Source organism: Pteronotus mesoamericanus, unplaced genomic scaffold, assembly GCF_021234165.1.
Source record: "Pteronotus mesoamericanus isolate MK-2021 breed Mesoamerican mustached bat unplaced genomic scaffold, CSHL_Meso_final scaffold_582, whole genome shotgun sequence".
Taxonomy (NCBI): Eukaryota; Metazoa; Chordata; class Mammalia; order Chiroptera; family Mormoopidae; genus Pteronotus; species Pteronotus mesoamericanus.
The window spans coordinates 4,679,936-4,695,499 of NW_026555323.1; the positions used below are offsets into that span (position 1 = coordinate 4,679,936).

The window sequence follows — 15,564 nt, forward strand, 5'->3', positions numbered from 1 at the left end:
CTCATCTTAAAATATACAGCTATTTACATTCATGCCTATGCATTTGGTCCAAAGAGATGGTGACCGGTGGTATTCCTGCTCATGGTAATAATAGTAGCTGGACCCACGACAAGGTAGAGCACCTCGGCATTAATGCAGCTCCAGGCTTGCCTCGTGTCTTGCTCCCCCAAAGCTGACTCTCACACCGAAGTCAGTTTCCAGTCCTCTGGGGCTCGGAGGAACAAAGTCCCCAACTGCAAGTTAATCGGGCCCCTCGCTCCAGCCGAACACAGCTTTTGAATTTTATGTGGAAATCTTAAACCTCCCCTTCTCGTGGAGTCTCCATTTAGAGCTTTGAAAACACAAGATGGGCCGTATATGATTTCTCCCCAGACACACGCTGAATACTAATCACTCTATTCCAGAAAGCTCAGCAGCTGGGCAGCTCGCTGGCCCCTGGGATCACTAATGGAATTGGACTAATACCAAGGACTGGTTACCCCAATACGTCATCCTCTCATGAATATCATTGAATGAGCTTTGTTTCACGAAACCTTAAACCTTCAACTTCCAGCTCACTTCAGTCTTTCCTCAGCCCTCTGGACCATGACCGATGGTGACACCACGCCACAAAGAAGTTATATGTGGCTCCAACTCTAATTCACGATTGATTAGCTCTTGAACAATGGCCCCGAATAATGTGGTGTTAATGGCCCGCCCTGGTGGTCTCCTCCTACCAGAAACCCATTACTGAGTCTACCCTGTGTTTTACGGCATCCCTATGGGAGCCCAATATTTGCTCAAGGGGACAACCGCTTTATTTAACGGTTGCTAGGTCTGTGCAGTTGGCCGGGCGAGTACGGACAACGCAGAGTTCACTGCCCCCGCCTTCTAGAGACGAGTCAGAACATCTGATGTGTTTGGAAAGTCCTTTTCTCCTCCCGTGCCTTTTGTTCCCCCAGTGCAGGAAATCCATGCCGTCACACTTGGGATGAAGGCTGGGGGAGAAGGTGGCCCGTGAACCGTGACCTTGGGAGGCGGCTGAGGTCGACGGTTGCACAGGCAGGGAGTGACACTCTCACAGGCCCCGGGGGAGGAAACGGGGGGCTGCCTGGCGCAGCGGGGAAAGGAGATGCGCCGGGGAAGAGGAATGAGCAGGAAGGCAGCAGAGGCCGGTGGCAAAGGAATGGGAATCCGCGTGAAGGAACAGAGCACCGGCGAAGGTAACTCCGTAGTGACTGTAAGAGACAATTGCTATGGAATGAACGCTTGTAACTAACTCTCCAGAATCCGCACGTTGAAGCCCTCACCCCGCCACTGGGGCTTCTGGAGGTAATTAGGGGTGGTCACAAGAGGTCATGGTGAGGGGTGGGTGTGTGTGTGTGTGTGTCACACACAAATACATATACATGCACAGATACACACACACACACACACACAAATATACACATGTATATACTCGTCACGATGTGAGAACATAGCAAGAAGGTGGCCATTGGCAAGCCAGGAAGAGGGCCCCCCGTCCAGACTCAGCCATCCCTGCACCTCGATCTTGGGCCATAGACAGTAGGAAAACCATGAGCTTTGGCATCACAGAGCCACAGCTTGAAATCCAAGGCTTGCCACTCCCCACTTGTGTGATTTTTGAAGGACAGCCCAAGGCAAGGCAGGCTCAGCCAGGCTGGACCCACAGCGACGTCACAGCGCCCCCTGCTGGCCAGTCGCCCTCACTCCACGCCTCTGGTCTAGCTGCTTGCAGAGAAAGTAATCCACCTAAAACGTGGATACAATGTTCCTGAGCTTCAAAGTACTTTTTAAAATTCTTTTTGAACCTATGATATGCATTCAGTCAAAATAGCCAGAAGCAATATTCAGTATCTTTACGTGTGTTTATTGGTAATTTCTGTGTCTTTTTTTGGAGAAATGTCTACTCAAATTCTGTGTCAATTTTTAAGTAGGTTGTCTTTTTGAACTGTATGTATTCTTTGTATATTCTGGATGTGAGACACATCCGATTTCCAAATATTTTCTAAATTGATTTACAAATGATTTCCAAATATTTTCTTCTTCTGCCACGTGGGTTGTCTTTTGCTGTCATGAGAATGTTATTTCATGTACAACGCTTTCACTTTTGATGACATCCAGTTTGTCTCTTTTTTCTTTGATTGCTTGTGCTTTTCATGCTATACCCAAGAAGACTTTGCCTCATCCAACGTCACAAATTTTCAAACCTATGTTTTCTTCCAAGAATTTTCAAGTTTTAGCTCTTAGATTTAGTTTTTTTATTCCTCTTGAGTTAATGGTTTAATATGACATGCAACAGGGATGTACATTTATTTTTATAATATGGATATTCAGTTGTCCCAGCACCATTTGTAGAAAAGACTATTTTTATGGCATGGAAGGGTCTTGACACCCTTGTCAAAAGTCAATTGTACTTAATGCGAGGATTTTTCTGGGCTATCAGTTTTATTCCATTGTTCTATGTGTCTATTCTTATGGCAATTTTGATTACTGTAGCTTTGTAGGAAGTTTCGAAATTGGAAATTGTGAGTCCTCTAATTTTGTCCTTGCATTTCAAAATTGCTTTGGTTCTTTGGGGTCCCTTGAATTTCTGTATGAATTATAAGATCAGCTTGTCCATATCTGCAATAAAAACACAGTTGGAATTTTGAGAAGTGTTAAATGGAACCTGTAAATCAATTTGGAGAGAATTGCCATCTTAATATTAATTTTTCATGAACATGGGTTATCATTCCAGTTATTTAGGTCCTTTTAAATTCTGTAGATTTCAGTGTACAAGTCTGGCGCTTCTTATGTTGAATTTCTTCCTAAGTATTTTATTCTAAGTGTAATTATTTCTTAATTTTATTTTCAGAATGTTCATTGCTGTATATGAACTATCCATTTCATATATAGAAATATAAGTGTCTTTTATATATTGATCTTGTCTTATAGAACCTTGCTTAACTCATTTGTTAGTTCTAATAGTTTCATATAGATTTGGGAGGGGGTGATTTTCTGCATATAAGATTATGTCATCTGCAAATAGAGATGGTTTTACTTCTTTGTTTCCAATCTAACTGACTTTTATTTTATTTTCTTGCCTAACTGCCCTAGTCAGAACCTCCACTGCAGTGTTGACTAGACATGGCAAGAGCAAATAGACATCCTTGTCTTGTTCCAGATATTAAGAGGTTAGGTAGGGAGTTTCCATCGATGCCATTGGTCAGGCTGAGAAAGCTCCCTTTTATTCCTAGTTTGTTGAATGTGTTTATCATGACAGGGCATTGGATTTCGTGAGGTGCTGCTTCTGTGCCTGCTGAGATGATCCTGTTTTTCTGTCCATTCTATTAATACGGGGTGTTGCAACGATTGATTTTCACGGGCTGAACCAACCTTCTATTTGCTGATTTCTGGGACAATCTCGGGGTATTATGATGTGTAATCCCTTCTGTGAGCTGCTGGGTTCAGTTTGCTAATGTTTCGTTGAGAACTTTTGCATCTAGATTCTTAAGTGTCATTGGTTTGTAGTTTTCTTGTCTTACGCTGTCTTTGTCCGGTGTTGGTATCAGGGTACTAGTGACCTCACAGAACAATCTGAGAAGGGTTCCCTCCTCTTTTTCTGGTAGAGCCTGTGACACACCAGTTATGTTCTTAATTCTTTAAATGTTGGATATAATTCCCCCGCGAAGCCCTCTGGCCTTGGATTTTGTTGTTGGGGTCGCTACCCCTGCTGCATGTAGACAGCATTCTGGGTGCAGGTGGAGTGGGCAAGTCCCAACATTTGCCCTCTTAACAGTGGGGCACAGCGGTGGCTGTCGGAGCACATCGCAAGGAAGCGAGAGCGTGATTCACTTGAAAGTATGAATCACCCGTTCATCAATGGGCCACTCATCACCCAAATTGATGCTGGGCTCATTGCGAAACTACCTGTGACACAGGCCAAGGCCTCGGATCAGGCAATGCAAAAAGGAAAGTGTGGGGGACTTGGGAAGATGATCGCAGGTCTCCCATCTGACCTTCTCCGGGGCATCACCAGCCACACCCCAACCAGCCTTTAAAGGGGCAGAGGGGGATGGCGGGAAACTCAGCAGTTTCGAGTTAAGTTTAAGAGTTGACATGTACCCAAACGTCCCGAAATAGATCCCAGTGTGAGTATGACTTTAATGTTTATCAAAGATAGAATTTCAACTCAGCAGGAAAAGGAGGAGCTACTTAGTCAATGCTTCTGGCATCGTTGGCCCTCCAGCTGGAAGATTATCAAGCTGGACCCGATCTCGCACCGTATGCAAAACAATTTATGTATTTATATTCCAAAACAGTGAAAGATTTAAATGTTTTTAAAAAAGTAATACAATTGAAATCTTACAAGAAAATATAGGAGATTACATCTACATGAAAAATTCCCTGCCAAAGCAGGCAACCTCAAAGCTATAAAAGAAAAGTAAACACCCCTGACTATATAAAAACTTTAAATTTTTGAATGGCAAAGGCACAACAGATTTGATATATAAGTATCAACTTTGGAAAAAGAGATTTGCCATGCTGATAAGAGAAAAAGGCAAAGGGTCCATGTCCACTGACTTGCAGCATATGAAATTGCTGTTTTCATTGGCCAAAAGAGTAAAATATCAATAATTTTATACGGTTCAACATAATATAGTATTGGGGAAAAAAGGGAAATGACCAAATGAAAAAATTGGCGGAAAAGAAGGCAGTTACTTACTCCAATTACCATCCCCCTCTACCCTTATCCTTCTCATTAATAGACTCCTGATTTCACTTAGGGTATCAACTCAAAAATTAAATTTGTAAGCCTCCCTTGCAGCTAGGTGAAGCCATGTGACTTAGTTCTGACTCAATATATACAAGCAGAGATATTATGTGTAACGTCCAGGAAGTCTCCTTAACGGGGGGGAGTGTGCCCTCTTTGGTGCCTGACTTTCTCCTGCTCCTTGGAATGAGGATGTGATGTCTGGAAGTCTGGCAGCCATACTGGAACATGGGGGCTGGGGATAACATAAATAGCCTCTGCAATTTGTGGGTTTTCTGCTATATACCTAATCCAGTTAACGCAACACAGCAGCAATTCACAGAGGAACAGATCTAAATGATCAGCACAAAAAAAGGTCTTCAAACCTATTAGCAGTTACAAAAATGTAAAGTTAAAAAACAGTGTATTCATTTTATACCTAGAAGTCTGATAAAAAAAAATAAAACAAGTATTACTATGTGTTGCAGGGAAAAGCTGTGTTCTAAAGATTGTTGCTGAAATGTGAGTTGTCATGGCATTTTTTAAAGCAACCTGGCAACATCTAGTAAAATTAAATTTACGTATATTCTTCAACCCAGCAAACCCATTCCTGGGCATCTAACTCAGAGTAATAATTTGTGAAATTGATTTTAATACCATTTCCTGTAACCTAACATATCTAGTACCATTTTAGCATGTCACTCACATAAAAATTATAAATAAGGTCTGTGCCCGCCTGACCCCAGGGACTGGGAAGGAGATGCCGTGTGGCAGTGTTAAGTTGGGTCCTTTGAACCTCCCAGCACAATTCCCAGGCATGCGCAAGAAAGCCAAGCTGAGCTCAAATGCTGGTGTGGGAGAGGAAGCAAGGTGATTGGAAAGTGGGGGATGGGCGAGTACTGAGGATTTTTGCTCCCTAGAGGGACAAAGGGATGGTGTTAAGATGTGCCCAGGAACACTTTAAACACCCTGGGGGGCTCTTCAGGGAAACCCACACTGTAGCATGAGTTCCCATGAAGGAGCTGACACAGCAGCCCCAGGCGCCAAGCAGGAAGCGGAGGTCCAGGCAGGAGTCAGCCCACGATGACCTGGGAGCTCGGGCCAGGTGCTCAGCTTCCCGTGTGGGCGCTCACCTGGTCTGAAGGGCGGTGGCTCTTGCTGACATGGCCTAGGACAGTTTGCCCAGTTCATCAAGCTCCTCTTTGCGGGCACCTGCCCACACCCTGGCCTGGGGGACAATCCAAAGCTGCTGACGAACTGGCTGCAAACTCACCTGAGAAACCTGTCCTCAGATCAGAGCAGATCAACGCCTCAAAAGAACCCTCCCAGAGCTCGTCCAGCAACCTAAGTTAGGGTAGGAATGTACTTTTAATCCAAATCGACGTTTATGGGGTTATGGTTCCCCCTTGGCAACCATGTTAGCCCACCTTCCTTGAGCGCTTGCTGAAGGCCAGGTACCTGCCCAGCGCCAAGCAGGTAGCAGCACCCCCTTTAACCCTCACAACAGCGGCGTCCGTCTCAGGTCCTGTTCTGTAGATGAGAAAACCGAGGCCACAGAATTTTCCAATAGGTCCTACGGGATGGCGCTGGATCCAACGTTGGACGTCTGAATTCAGCGCCTGTGGCTCTAGTTACACTACCTCCTCCTAACAAGACTAAACGTGCACAGCAGAGGCACTGTTGAAAGTGCACATGCACGTAAGTAAAGCAAATAACCTCTAGAACATTCTTTACGACCCTCGGATAGATGTGGGGTGCTGCTATGGGGTATTTGTCCTTGACCGTGTTTTCTAGAGATTTTCAAAACAGTGCCCCGTATTCATAAACATCCTTCTACAAGATTATTTGAAATGAGTGTGTTTCATGCCAAACATGAGCTCAGTGAATGCAACTGAATCCCCCACTTCAAGACACTGGGCAGCTTCCATTTCTCACCATTAACAGCAGTGTCGCAGCAAATCTTTTTACATGTCCTAATTATTTCCTTGGTAAATTCCTAAACATGGGAGACAGAATCAAAGAATATGCACATTTTAAAAGTTTTGCTACGTAGAGCTACAAACATCCCACTTGACACCCCACCAGCAGGGCCTCTTTCCCCACTTGCCGCCTCAAGCCACATTTCATCTCTTGTGGCTTTAGTGCCTTTCGCTCTCAAATAAGGATTTTGATCATTTGTTGTATTCGTTGCCTTTATTTTGCTCAAGTTACTGTTTGGCTTTTAAATTTTTATTTCCTTTTTTGGATTGAAGTTGTAAACGTTTGTGCTTTAGTGTGTGAGTTCATCCATCACTTTTAAGATTAAGGAGTCCACTGCCCTCCGACATTTGATAAAATTAAGTTTTTGGTCCGTGTTGTTGTGGTTCAGTGTTTCCACATGGTGGACATTTTTATCGTCATGGGCGGGGCGGAGCAAACTCTACTGGCGGACCCCTCGCCCACCAGAGGAAGGTACCCTTCTCCGCCAGGGGTCTCGGCCCGTGACACGCCCTCTACTGGGAATCCGCCCCTTCGTTCCAGACTATTGACGTACAAAGCAGGGCCAAAGGTTCAGCTAAAGGATGGGAGCGAGGCGTTCAAGTGAATTGCAGTCGGTGGCAGGTAGGAGGGCGGGGAGCAGGGCAGGTCCCACAGCTGGGGCCCCGCCCCCAGGCCCCTGCTCCGCCCCCAGGCCCCTGCTCCGCCCCCGACCCAGGCGCCTCGCCCTCCCGGCCTCGCTCTCCGCGCCGGTACTGGCCTATCAGGACAGCCAGACTTGTTCCAGTGCCCACCCACCGCTCATTTCATTGGCTGTCTTTCAGCGAGACAGCCAATGAAAGGTCGTGGTCCCGCCCCCTGAGGTCCGCGGCGACTCGCAGCCTGTGGGCATGCGCAGTAGTGTCTGTAGCGCCGGCGGCGCGGCGGATCCTGGGAGCTGAGGTACGGGGGCTTGCTCGGGGACTGGGCGGGGGTGGGGGGGTCTTGGTCCTGGTTGGTGGGGCTACACGGACCCCTTGCGACGCGGTGGCTTTGCCCCGCTGGTAGGCTCGGGGGACAGGCCACCCTCCTACAGCTGGAGGGGCGGCGACCGTCCGGGGCTGGCCAGAGGTGGTTAGGGTTGGAGGTCAGAGGTCGAGTCTTGCAGTATTTGGGGCCCCGCCTGTCTAAGCGCGGAGGCGAGCCGCTCCCGGTTTTTATTGACACGGGAGGGACTTTGAGGGAAACCGAGGCCTGGGAGCCTCCGGGGCTTCTGCGGAGTCAGAGTTCGGTCGGGTAGGCGCGGCCCCAGCATCGGGCCGCCACAGGTGATCCTGGGGCGGTGGGCGGGGGCGGCGACCTCCGCGGGCGGGGGGCGTGGTGGGCTGTCACGCTGGGGCCACGGGCTGTCCCGGAATGGGTCGCTCTTCTGTGGCTCCCCGGGGATCGGATGACAACTCTGAGGCTGTCATTCTCCGTGTTTGAGGTTTCATTTCTGGACGCGTTGGAACGCTCTGGAGGGGGCAGGGGACATTGTGGCTGTTGCCGTGGCTGGAAGTGAAAATAAAAATCAGACACGGGGTGAAATGAAGGCAAAAGGGCGTCTGAGAAACGGAGTGAATTTCTGAGGTTGGCAGGAATTTTCCCCTAACTTGCCTTACAGAGTGTGTAACGTAGGCAGTTTCAGAATCAGAGTAATTCTTAGTTCTTCTAAGCCAGTGGCCTTCGTGACGGCTCGTTGAAATGCGTAAAGTTGTACAAGAATAGGTCGCACAACGGTTTTGAGTTACGATTCTCAGTGCAAGATCCCAGCCGCCTCTTTACTACTCGGCGACCACAAAGATGAGTTGGTTTTCTCTCCATTTGTGGTTTTGCGGACTCACGAGGGTGGAGGAGGACTAAGGCACGAAGAAGAGGGGTTCTTGTGTTTTCCGCGCAAAATACGCAATTAGGAGGGGGAAAAACGGTGTTTTTACCTGCCTCTCTCTCCCCCTCCGTTTCAGCATAAACGCATTGTTTTGCACTGCTGGTATTTTGTTGAGTATTTACAATGATTCCGGAAAGGACTAACCTCGGATAAGACGCTTTTCTATACTGTGGTCAGAGGAGGGACGGTAACTTGTTCGGCATTAACCGTGGGGTTTGGTTTCCAGTAAAGAAAATGAGGCAGAATGGAGTGCTAAGCAAGACCTTCCAAGGCCCGGCCGTGGTCTGTAGGACGCCGAGCAGCCAAGTTTACGTGTTTGAAAATGGCGGTGGGGACGCAGGGGACTCCTCGGAGGAAGAGCCCCCGCGCGGGGCTCTGCGGCCGCGGGGCAAGGAGCGCCGGAAGCAGGGCGCGCAGCCCCCTCCCCAGCCTGGAGCCGGCGCCGTGGTGCTGCTACAGCGGGAGCTGGCGCGGGAGGACAGCCTCAACAAGCTCGCTCTTCAGTACGGCTGCAAAGTAAGACATCCCGCGGGGGAAGGGGCCGCCTGCCCCGGCCTCCGGCTGCTGGTGGGAGCCCTCGCTGCCCCCTGCTGACCCCGGCACGTGTGTGGGAGAGGCCTCCTGAAGCGGCGGGACTCCCCTGTTTCGCCTGAGAGGGAAGGCAGGTGGAAGTACTTTCAGCTCTAAGCCCGGGGTCGGAGCGAGGGCTGGTTAGGAATCTGAGGGGATGGGGCTTTCCCCTTCCTGCAAAATGTTTCTACTCGTCCTTGTCCCTTCAAATTTTATTTACGACCCAGTGGGGCCAGCCCAGGCTGGTGCGGCTCAGTAGATTGAGTGCCAGCCTGGAATTGGAAGGTTGCTTCCCTGTCAGGGCACATGCCTGGGTTGTGGGCCAGGTCCCCGTTTGGGAGTTTGCGAGAGGCAGCTGATCCATGTTTCCCTCTATCTGCCTCCCTTCCCCTCTCTCTAAAAATAAATAAAGTGTTTTTAAAAAAAAAGAAGAAGACCTAGTGGGGCCAGAGATGCCAGGCAGAGTTTATCCAAGATTTCCTTGGCATGCTTGCGTTTTTGGCTGCTTCTCATTTTCTGAGCCTTTCTTGCCGGTTGTAACTTATTTGATTTGTAAAGTTTTGTCTTCTCTCTTTTGGGACTGCATGATCTAGCTTTTGTATGCTGTGTATATAACCCTGTTTCTCTTTAATTATGTTTTTAGCATTCAGAGTGATTAACAGTGGCAAAGTAAGTAGGAAAGTATTTACAGAATTGCTGCATTTTTCTCCTGATTTGAAACTGTTTGTTTCGCTTTGCTGACGCTGTGCTACAGTTTTCTGTGGCTTTCTCTAAGGCTACCTGAGCAACTTACTGATGTTTTAAACATCTTTTCCTCCTTCAACTGTCACTAACAGAGTTCAAATGATTAAGCACACGTGTGGGGTGTGGGGTGATTCCCAAGGAAATAACCAGGCCGGCAATGACAGTGATCATTGAATTGTCCTGAAATCTACACACCTGACTCTTCCAATCGGCCTCTGGGGCATCCTGTATGGTTTATAGAACATGAGCTGAAAAACGAACCCTGCCCCACTCAGAGCTGAATAGACACACTGCCCTTCTTGGAATGGTGATGTTGAGTGAATCTGTGAAGACTATATGTTGCTGCCAATAAGTGATGAGTTTTCCCGTTGAAAATAAATAAATTTGATGTTAGTTTGGTAGACACAAAGACAAAATGGTCTCAAGCACTTACGCTTCAGTTTCAGGGCATAAATGAAAAATGGCCCTCGCCCCAATTTAATTAGATGATTGAAAACAGTTGCTAACTAATTAAGGCGGTGGAGGGGACTTGGATGAGGCTCTGTCTAAAGGTCTGTTGGCTGTATTTACAGTCCCTAAGTGGACCTGGATGTTCAAACCGTGGAGCCCACCTCTGACACTTTGAAACGTTAGCTTGAGGAAGGTTTTATCCTTGACTTACGTCTGCCCCGTCCTCAGTCTTAAGGTTGATTACGGGAGGCGTTCGTCATGAACCTCGTTACATTATGAAACTCCAAGTGGTGTTCCTCTCTCCTCGAGTGCTCATATTGGAATAGAAAGTTTCAGCCCGTAGTTTCCAACTTGATTCGTGATTTCCCACATGCTTCTAATTATAAGTATGGCAAAACGCTCAAAGTGAATTAACTCTAGGTCACTTTTATTTAAAAAGTAAACTTGTGTGCCATGCAGCACTTGTGCAAAAGAAAATGTGATAGAATCATGAAGGCACACCTCTTAAAACATTATCACTGGTCAACTCCGTTCTGGTGTCTGTCCAGCTGCCTAGGGCTCTGGGCTTGCTGAATGCCCGTGGTCACTGCAGCCGCTGAACTGGGTCCCGCCGTGGGAGGGAGGGCAGCCCGACGGGGCGCTGTTGCCTCGAAAGTTAAAAGCAGCAGACAGGGCAACAGTCTTCTTGCTACCATGGTGGTTCAGAGTTGTAAATCTAGAGGCAATTTTAATGATGAAGCCCTAACATTAAAGCCAAAACACAACGTTCTTTAGCCTCATTTTACGTGTAGGTGCTGCTTCCTGGTGTTCATCATGTTCTAGCACCGGGTGGGCTCGGCCTGTCATCCAGAAGGGCTCAGAGCTGCTTTTCGGACGTTGGTTTTGAGGAGACGTGTGTGTTTCGTGATGTCTGTCTTGATGCTTCCCTAGGTTGCAGATATCAAGAAAGCCAACAACTTCATCCTAGAACAAGACATGTATGCTTTGAAATCTATTAAGATTCCAGTGAAAAACCACGGGATCTTAACAGAGACCCACAAAGAACTCAGGCCCCTCCTGAGCCCCTCCTCAGAGACCAGAGTGACCCTCGAGCAGCCGGACGAAGATGGAGCGGCCATAAGCGCCAGCGCCCTGTCCAGCCCGTTGACAGATTTCTTCAGGGGCATCGACCAGAATATCGAGCATGTGGTGCAGTCAGAAATCTTTATAAAGGAAGGGTACTGCGTGGAGCCCCCCGATCAGCCTCTGCTTCCGGCCCCTCCGAAGTCGCCGACCGACGGAGCCGACTGCGGAATTCCGTGGTGGAACGCTGTTTGCATCATGCTGCTCGTTGGGATTGTTTTACCAGTGTTCTATGTGGTCTATTTTAAGATGCAAGCTACTGGGGAGATTCCTAGTACCTTGAACACAACCGCTGTCCCCAATGGCTCGATGGCAGTGAGTGCCAGCCCAAGGCAGGCCCCCAAATCAGCACTTCCGGTGCCATCCACCGCCTCTCTGGACAGACAGCTCAGGCCGACCGCCTGGGCAGGGAACTAGCAGCCGCCGTCGCTAGAGGCCCAGGCCAGCTGTAGCGACGGGGCCCCTGACGCACTGCAGCTGGCACTGGCCACCTCCTAGGGGGCTGCGTCTGCTTTCCTGTGGGAGTGGACACATTTCGGAAGCCCCAGTGTGGTCTCATGTAACACCCTCGTCGTGTGAGCGATGCCCTGTCCTCGCCTCATCCGCGGCTGCTGAGCCGAGCCACCAACGTCCTTGGCCTCCTGTCTCCCGAAAGGCGTGCAGGAGAAGTGTTTACACGGGACGTGGCCGCCTTTGTTGAGGGCGTGAGTGTCTTCACAACAGCATGTGCAGCCCCCAGACTGGATGTGCTGGGGAGCAGGGCGCTGGCCTTGGCCCGCGGACCTGCGGGGCCCGGCTTTGGTCGCCTGGCTGTCGGCGGAGGTCCCTGCCTGCCCTGGAGGGTGACTGGCTCTGACCAGTGGCGTTCTCTGTCTCCCTGGGGAAAGGTGCTACCCAGTCATGGTGAATGTCACCCGCTTCCTCTCTGCCTTACCCGTTAGCCTTTTTGAGGCAATGATACTTGTAAAATAACTTTTAACAGCCCTAAATTCTAATTGCTGTGATACTGAGTGAACAGTAGTTCTGTTTGTCATACTTTGAGAGCTGCTCAGTCCGAAGCTCAGGTGTGTTCAAAGCTGCTGCCCTGGCAGAGCATCTGGGGGCTGGTGCCCAGTGTCGCCTGCCTGTGGAGCACCCCCTCGCCCCCGCCCCGCAGCATTCACTGACTCGATTCCCCGCGTCAGCTTTCCTGGAGGACGTTCTGCGGGCCAGCGTCTGGAGCTGAGTACAGAGAATGCGTGCCAGTCCCTGAAGTCCCTCCGTGTGACGCATAAGGCCACACGGTCTCAGGCCCAGCATTGCCAGGAGCAGCAGCCCCGCGCACACCTGGAAGCGACGTGCAGTCGGGGCAGGCATGCGTCCTGGTGCTTCCCCGACGCTGTTCGGAGTCCCGGAGCCACAGGAAGAGCCTAGGGCGTAGAGTGTTTCTTTGGGTGAACAACACTCTATGTACAATGTGACACATAATGTTAAAAGCCCAAACACTTAAGGGAGGGCGTAGAGGTGACCCTGCTGTGAAAAGCCACGGAATGAGGGCCTGAAGCCTGTCCACCTGAGGTTCGCCCACCTTCTCCCGTTCAGGCGACAGTGGTGCCCCGGGCCGGGGGTTGGGGGCAGCCTGCTTTGGCAGGAGGCTGGTGGCTCTGCCTCGGAGGCCTCTCCCCAGGGGGCTAAACACGCACCGCACCTGAGCTCGGGCCTGGTTGGTGGCGGCTGACACGCGAGGCCCCAGCGGTAGGCTGAGGAGGGCTCACCACGAGGTGGCGGTGGGCCGGGAAGGGCGCCCAAGATGAGCTGCCGGGCCCCCCCTCAGTTTTGTGAAAAGCGATCTGCCCCGGGTTCAGTGAGTAAATATGAATTGTCTTCAGAATTAAGCGTGTGCTCTTCAAGACAAAATGGTCTTCTGGGTGAAATGAACTTGGGAACCTTTGCTACAAAAAACGTGTTAATCTTGGGATTGCTTTTCCAGCCAGACGCTCGCTCGCTGTTCACCCCAAGGGCCACCTGGTTCCCTTTGTCACCACTGACTTCACCGGGTGGGGCCCAGAGTCCTGTGGGGAAATGACTTTTGCCCGGCAAAGAATGAGTAACTGTGTCCTGTACTTTTTTCAAGTGGAATAAAGTTATTTCTTCTGTGAAGGAAAATTGATTCTTTTTTTTTTTTTATCTTGGGGGCTGGTAATTCACCAAAATGTGGGGCGGAGTGTCAGAGAAGATGGAGGGGACCGTGTGCAGGGCTTGTGCCCAAAGTGAAGGTCGCCCACCTTCTCGCTGAGAAGTCTGCATAAGGTGCTCTAAATGGTTTCATTCCGCGTGCCCGCTAGAGGCTACGAAGCTCGTTTTCTACGTATCTTCCTACGTTTTTAGTGTCTTTGGGGTGTTCATGTTTCAAAGAAGCGATTAAATCTGTTCAGTCCTTTTGGGTGCTCACCATTGAGCGGTGGGGCTGGGGAGCCTGTGGTGTCAGGCAAGGGACATCCCTCACTTTTCTCCCGGAGCCGAGGCTGCATGACCTCAGAGCAGAAGCCTAGGGGGTTACACAGGGCGGGGCTGCCCCCCGAGGCCACGCCCCTGCCCCGTGAGGCCACGCCCCTGCCCCGTGAGGCCACGCCTCTGCCCCGCTTGCCCGCGTCACTCTTCCAGCTGCCTCTGCCTTAACTGTGAAGAGGGGGCTTGAGGGAGGGAGGGCCACCCTGTGAAGACAGCCCTCAGAGAAGACCTGAACGTTTTTCTGTTTCCCCCAGGTTTTTGTGCTATAGTGGGCATACAGCACTGTGTAAGTTTAAAGTGTACAGTGTAATGATTTAACTCAGAAATGTGAAACGATCACCACGTTAACTTCAGTTAACATCTGTATTCTCACACATACAAAAAAGAAAGTGCTTTGTCCTTCTGATGAGAACTCAAGATGTGCTCTTGAGTTTAACGTACGTCACGCAGCAGCGTTAACTGCAGTCCTCACGTACCTTACAGCCCCGGTACTTCCCGGCCTTGTACCGGGAAGGGGGTACTGTTCACCCACCTTCTTCCATTGTCCCCTCCCCCCGCCTCTGGTGACCACAAATCTGATCTCTTTTTTCTAAGAGTTTCGCTGCTGATTTTTGTTTGTTTGTTTTTTAAAGACTCCACACATAAGTGAGACCGCACAGTATTTGGCTTTCTTTGACTGGCTTATTTCACTTAATATAACACCCTCAAATGGTAGGACTTCCTTTTTTATGACAGTATTTCAGTGTGTGTGTGTGTAACAACTTCTATATCCATTTGTTCTCCGTGTCCTGGCTGTTGTAAATAAAGCTGCTATGACCACAGGGTGCAGATAGCTTCTCGACATAGCGTTTTCCTCTCCTCTGAATATGTTCCCTGATGTGGCATCGCTGGATCATAGGCTCGTTCTATTTTTAACGTTTCGAAAAGCACCCCCGTACTGTCTTCCATAGCAGCGGCACGATTTACAGTCCCTTTTCCCCACATCCTCGCCAGCACTTGTCTCTTGTCTTTTTGATGGTAGCCATTCTGACCGGTGGGAGGCGCGCAATCACTGAGGTTTTGGGTTGCATGATGCGGGCTGTTGAGCGCCTTCTCATGTACTTTTTGGTGGTTCACATAACTTCTTTGGGAAGATGTTCAGGCCCTTTGCCCATTTTTAAATTGGATTTTTTTTTTCCTATTGAGTTGTATAAGTTCTTTATACATTTTGGATATTAACCCCTTATTAAATACCAGGGTTGCAAATACTGTTTCCCATCCCATAGGTTGTCTTTACATTTTGTTGATGGATCACTTGGTTGGCAAGAGTCTATTTAGTTTGACGTCGTTCCACTTGTTCATTTTGGATATGCTGGCTTGTGTTTAGGGGTTACACCCAGAAATCATGGCCGAGGCTCACTTCCTACCATATGATTTCTCTTAGTTATGGAATCTAGCAAACAAGATAAGCTAGCAAACCAAACAGAAACAGACTCACAGGTGGAGAACAGACTGACAGCTGCCAGAGGGGAGGGGCTTGTAGTCTAAAAGGGGGAGGGATTAAGTGGAAAAAAGAAAAAAAAATGACTCA

The 15,564-nt window shown here is 49.2% G+C and overlaps 1 protein-coding gene across 2 annotated transcripts; it reads left to right on the plus strand.

The window, feature by feature from the left end:
* Positions 1 to 7,626: 7,626 nt before the first annotated feature.
* LYSMD4 (LysM domain containing 4) lies at positions 7,627 to 13,649 on the plus strand. 2 transcript variants are annotated; one of them, XM_054561897.1, is made up of 3 exons: positions 7,627 to 7,654; positions 8,845 to 9,134; positions 11,313 to 13,649. In XM_054561897.1, the coding sequence occupies exons 2-3, from the start codon at positions 8,853 to 8,855 to the stop codon at positions 11,919 to 11,921; spliced, it is 891 nt and encodes a 296-aa protein (XP_054417872.1). In that variant the 5' UTR covers positions 7,627 to 7,654; positions 8,845 to 8,852; the 3' UTR covers positions 11,922 to 13,649. The 2 variants fall into 2 exon arrangements, with proteins under 2 accessions (XP_054417872.1, XP_054417873.1); XM_054561898.1 differs by lacking the exon at positions 7,627 to 7,654 and adding an exon at positions 7,871 to 8,019.
* Positions 13,650 to 15,564: the final 1,915 nt, after the last annotated feature.

Coding starts and splice junctions, on each gene's coding strand:
- LYSMD4 (XM_054561897.1), top strand. CDS start 8,853: ATGAGGCAGAATGGAGTGCTAAGCAAGACCTTCCAAGGCCCGGCCGTG. Junction 9,135..11,312: donor CTCTTCAGTACGGCTGCAAA/GTAAGACATCCC, acceptor ATGCTTCCCTAG/GTTGCAGATATCAAGAAAGC.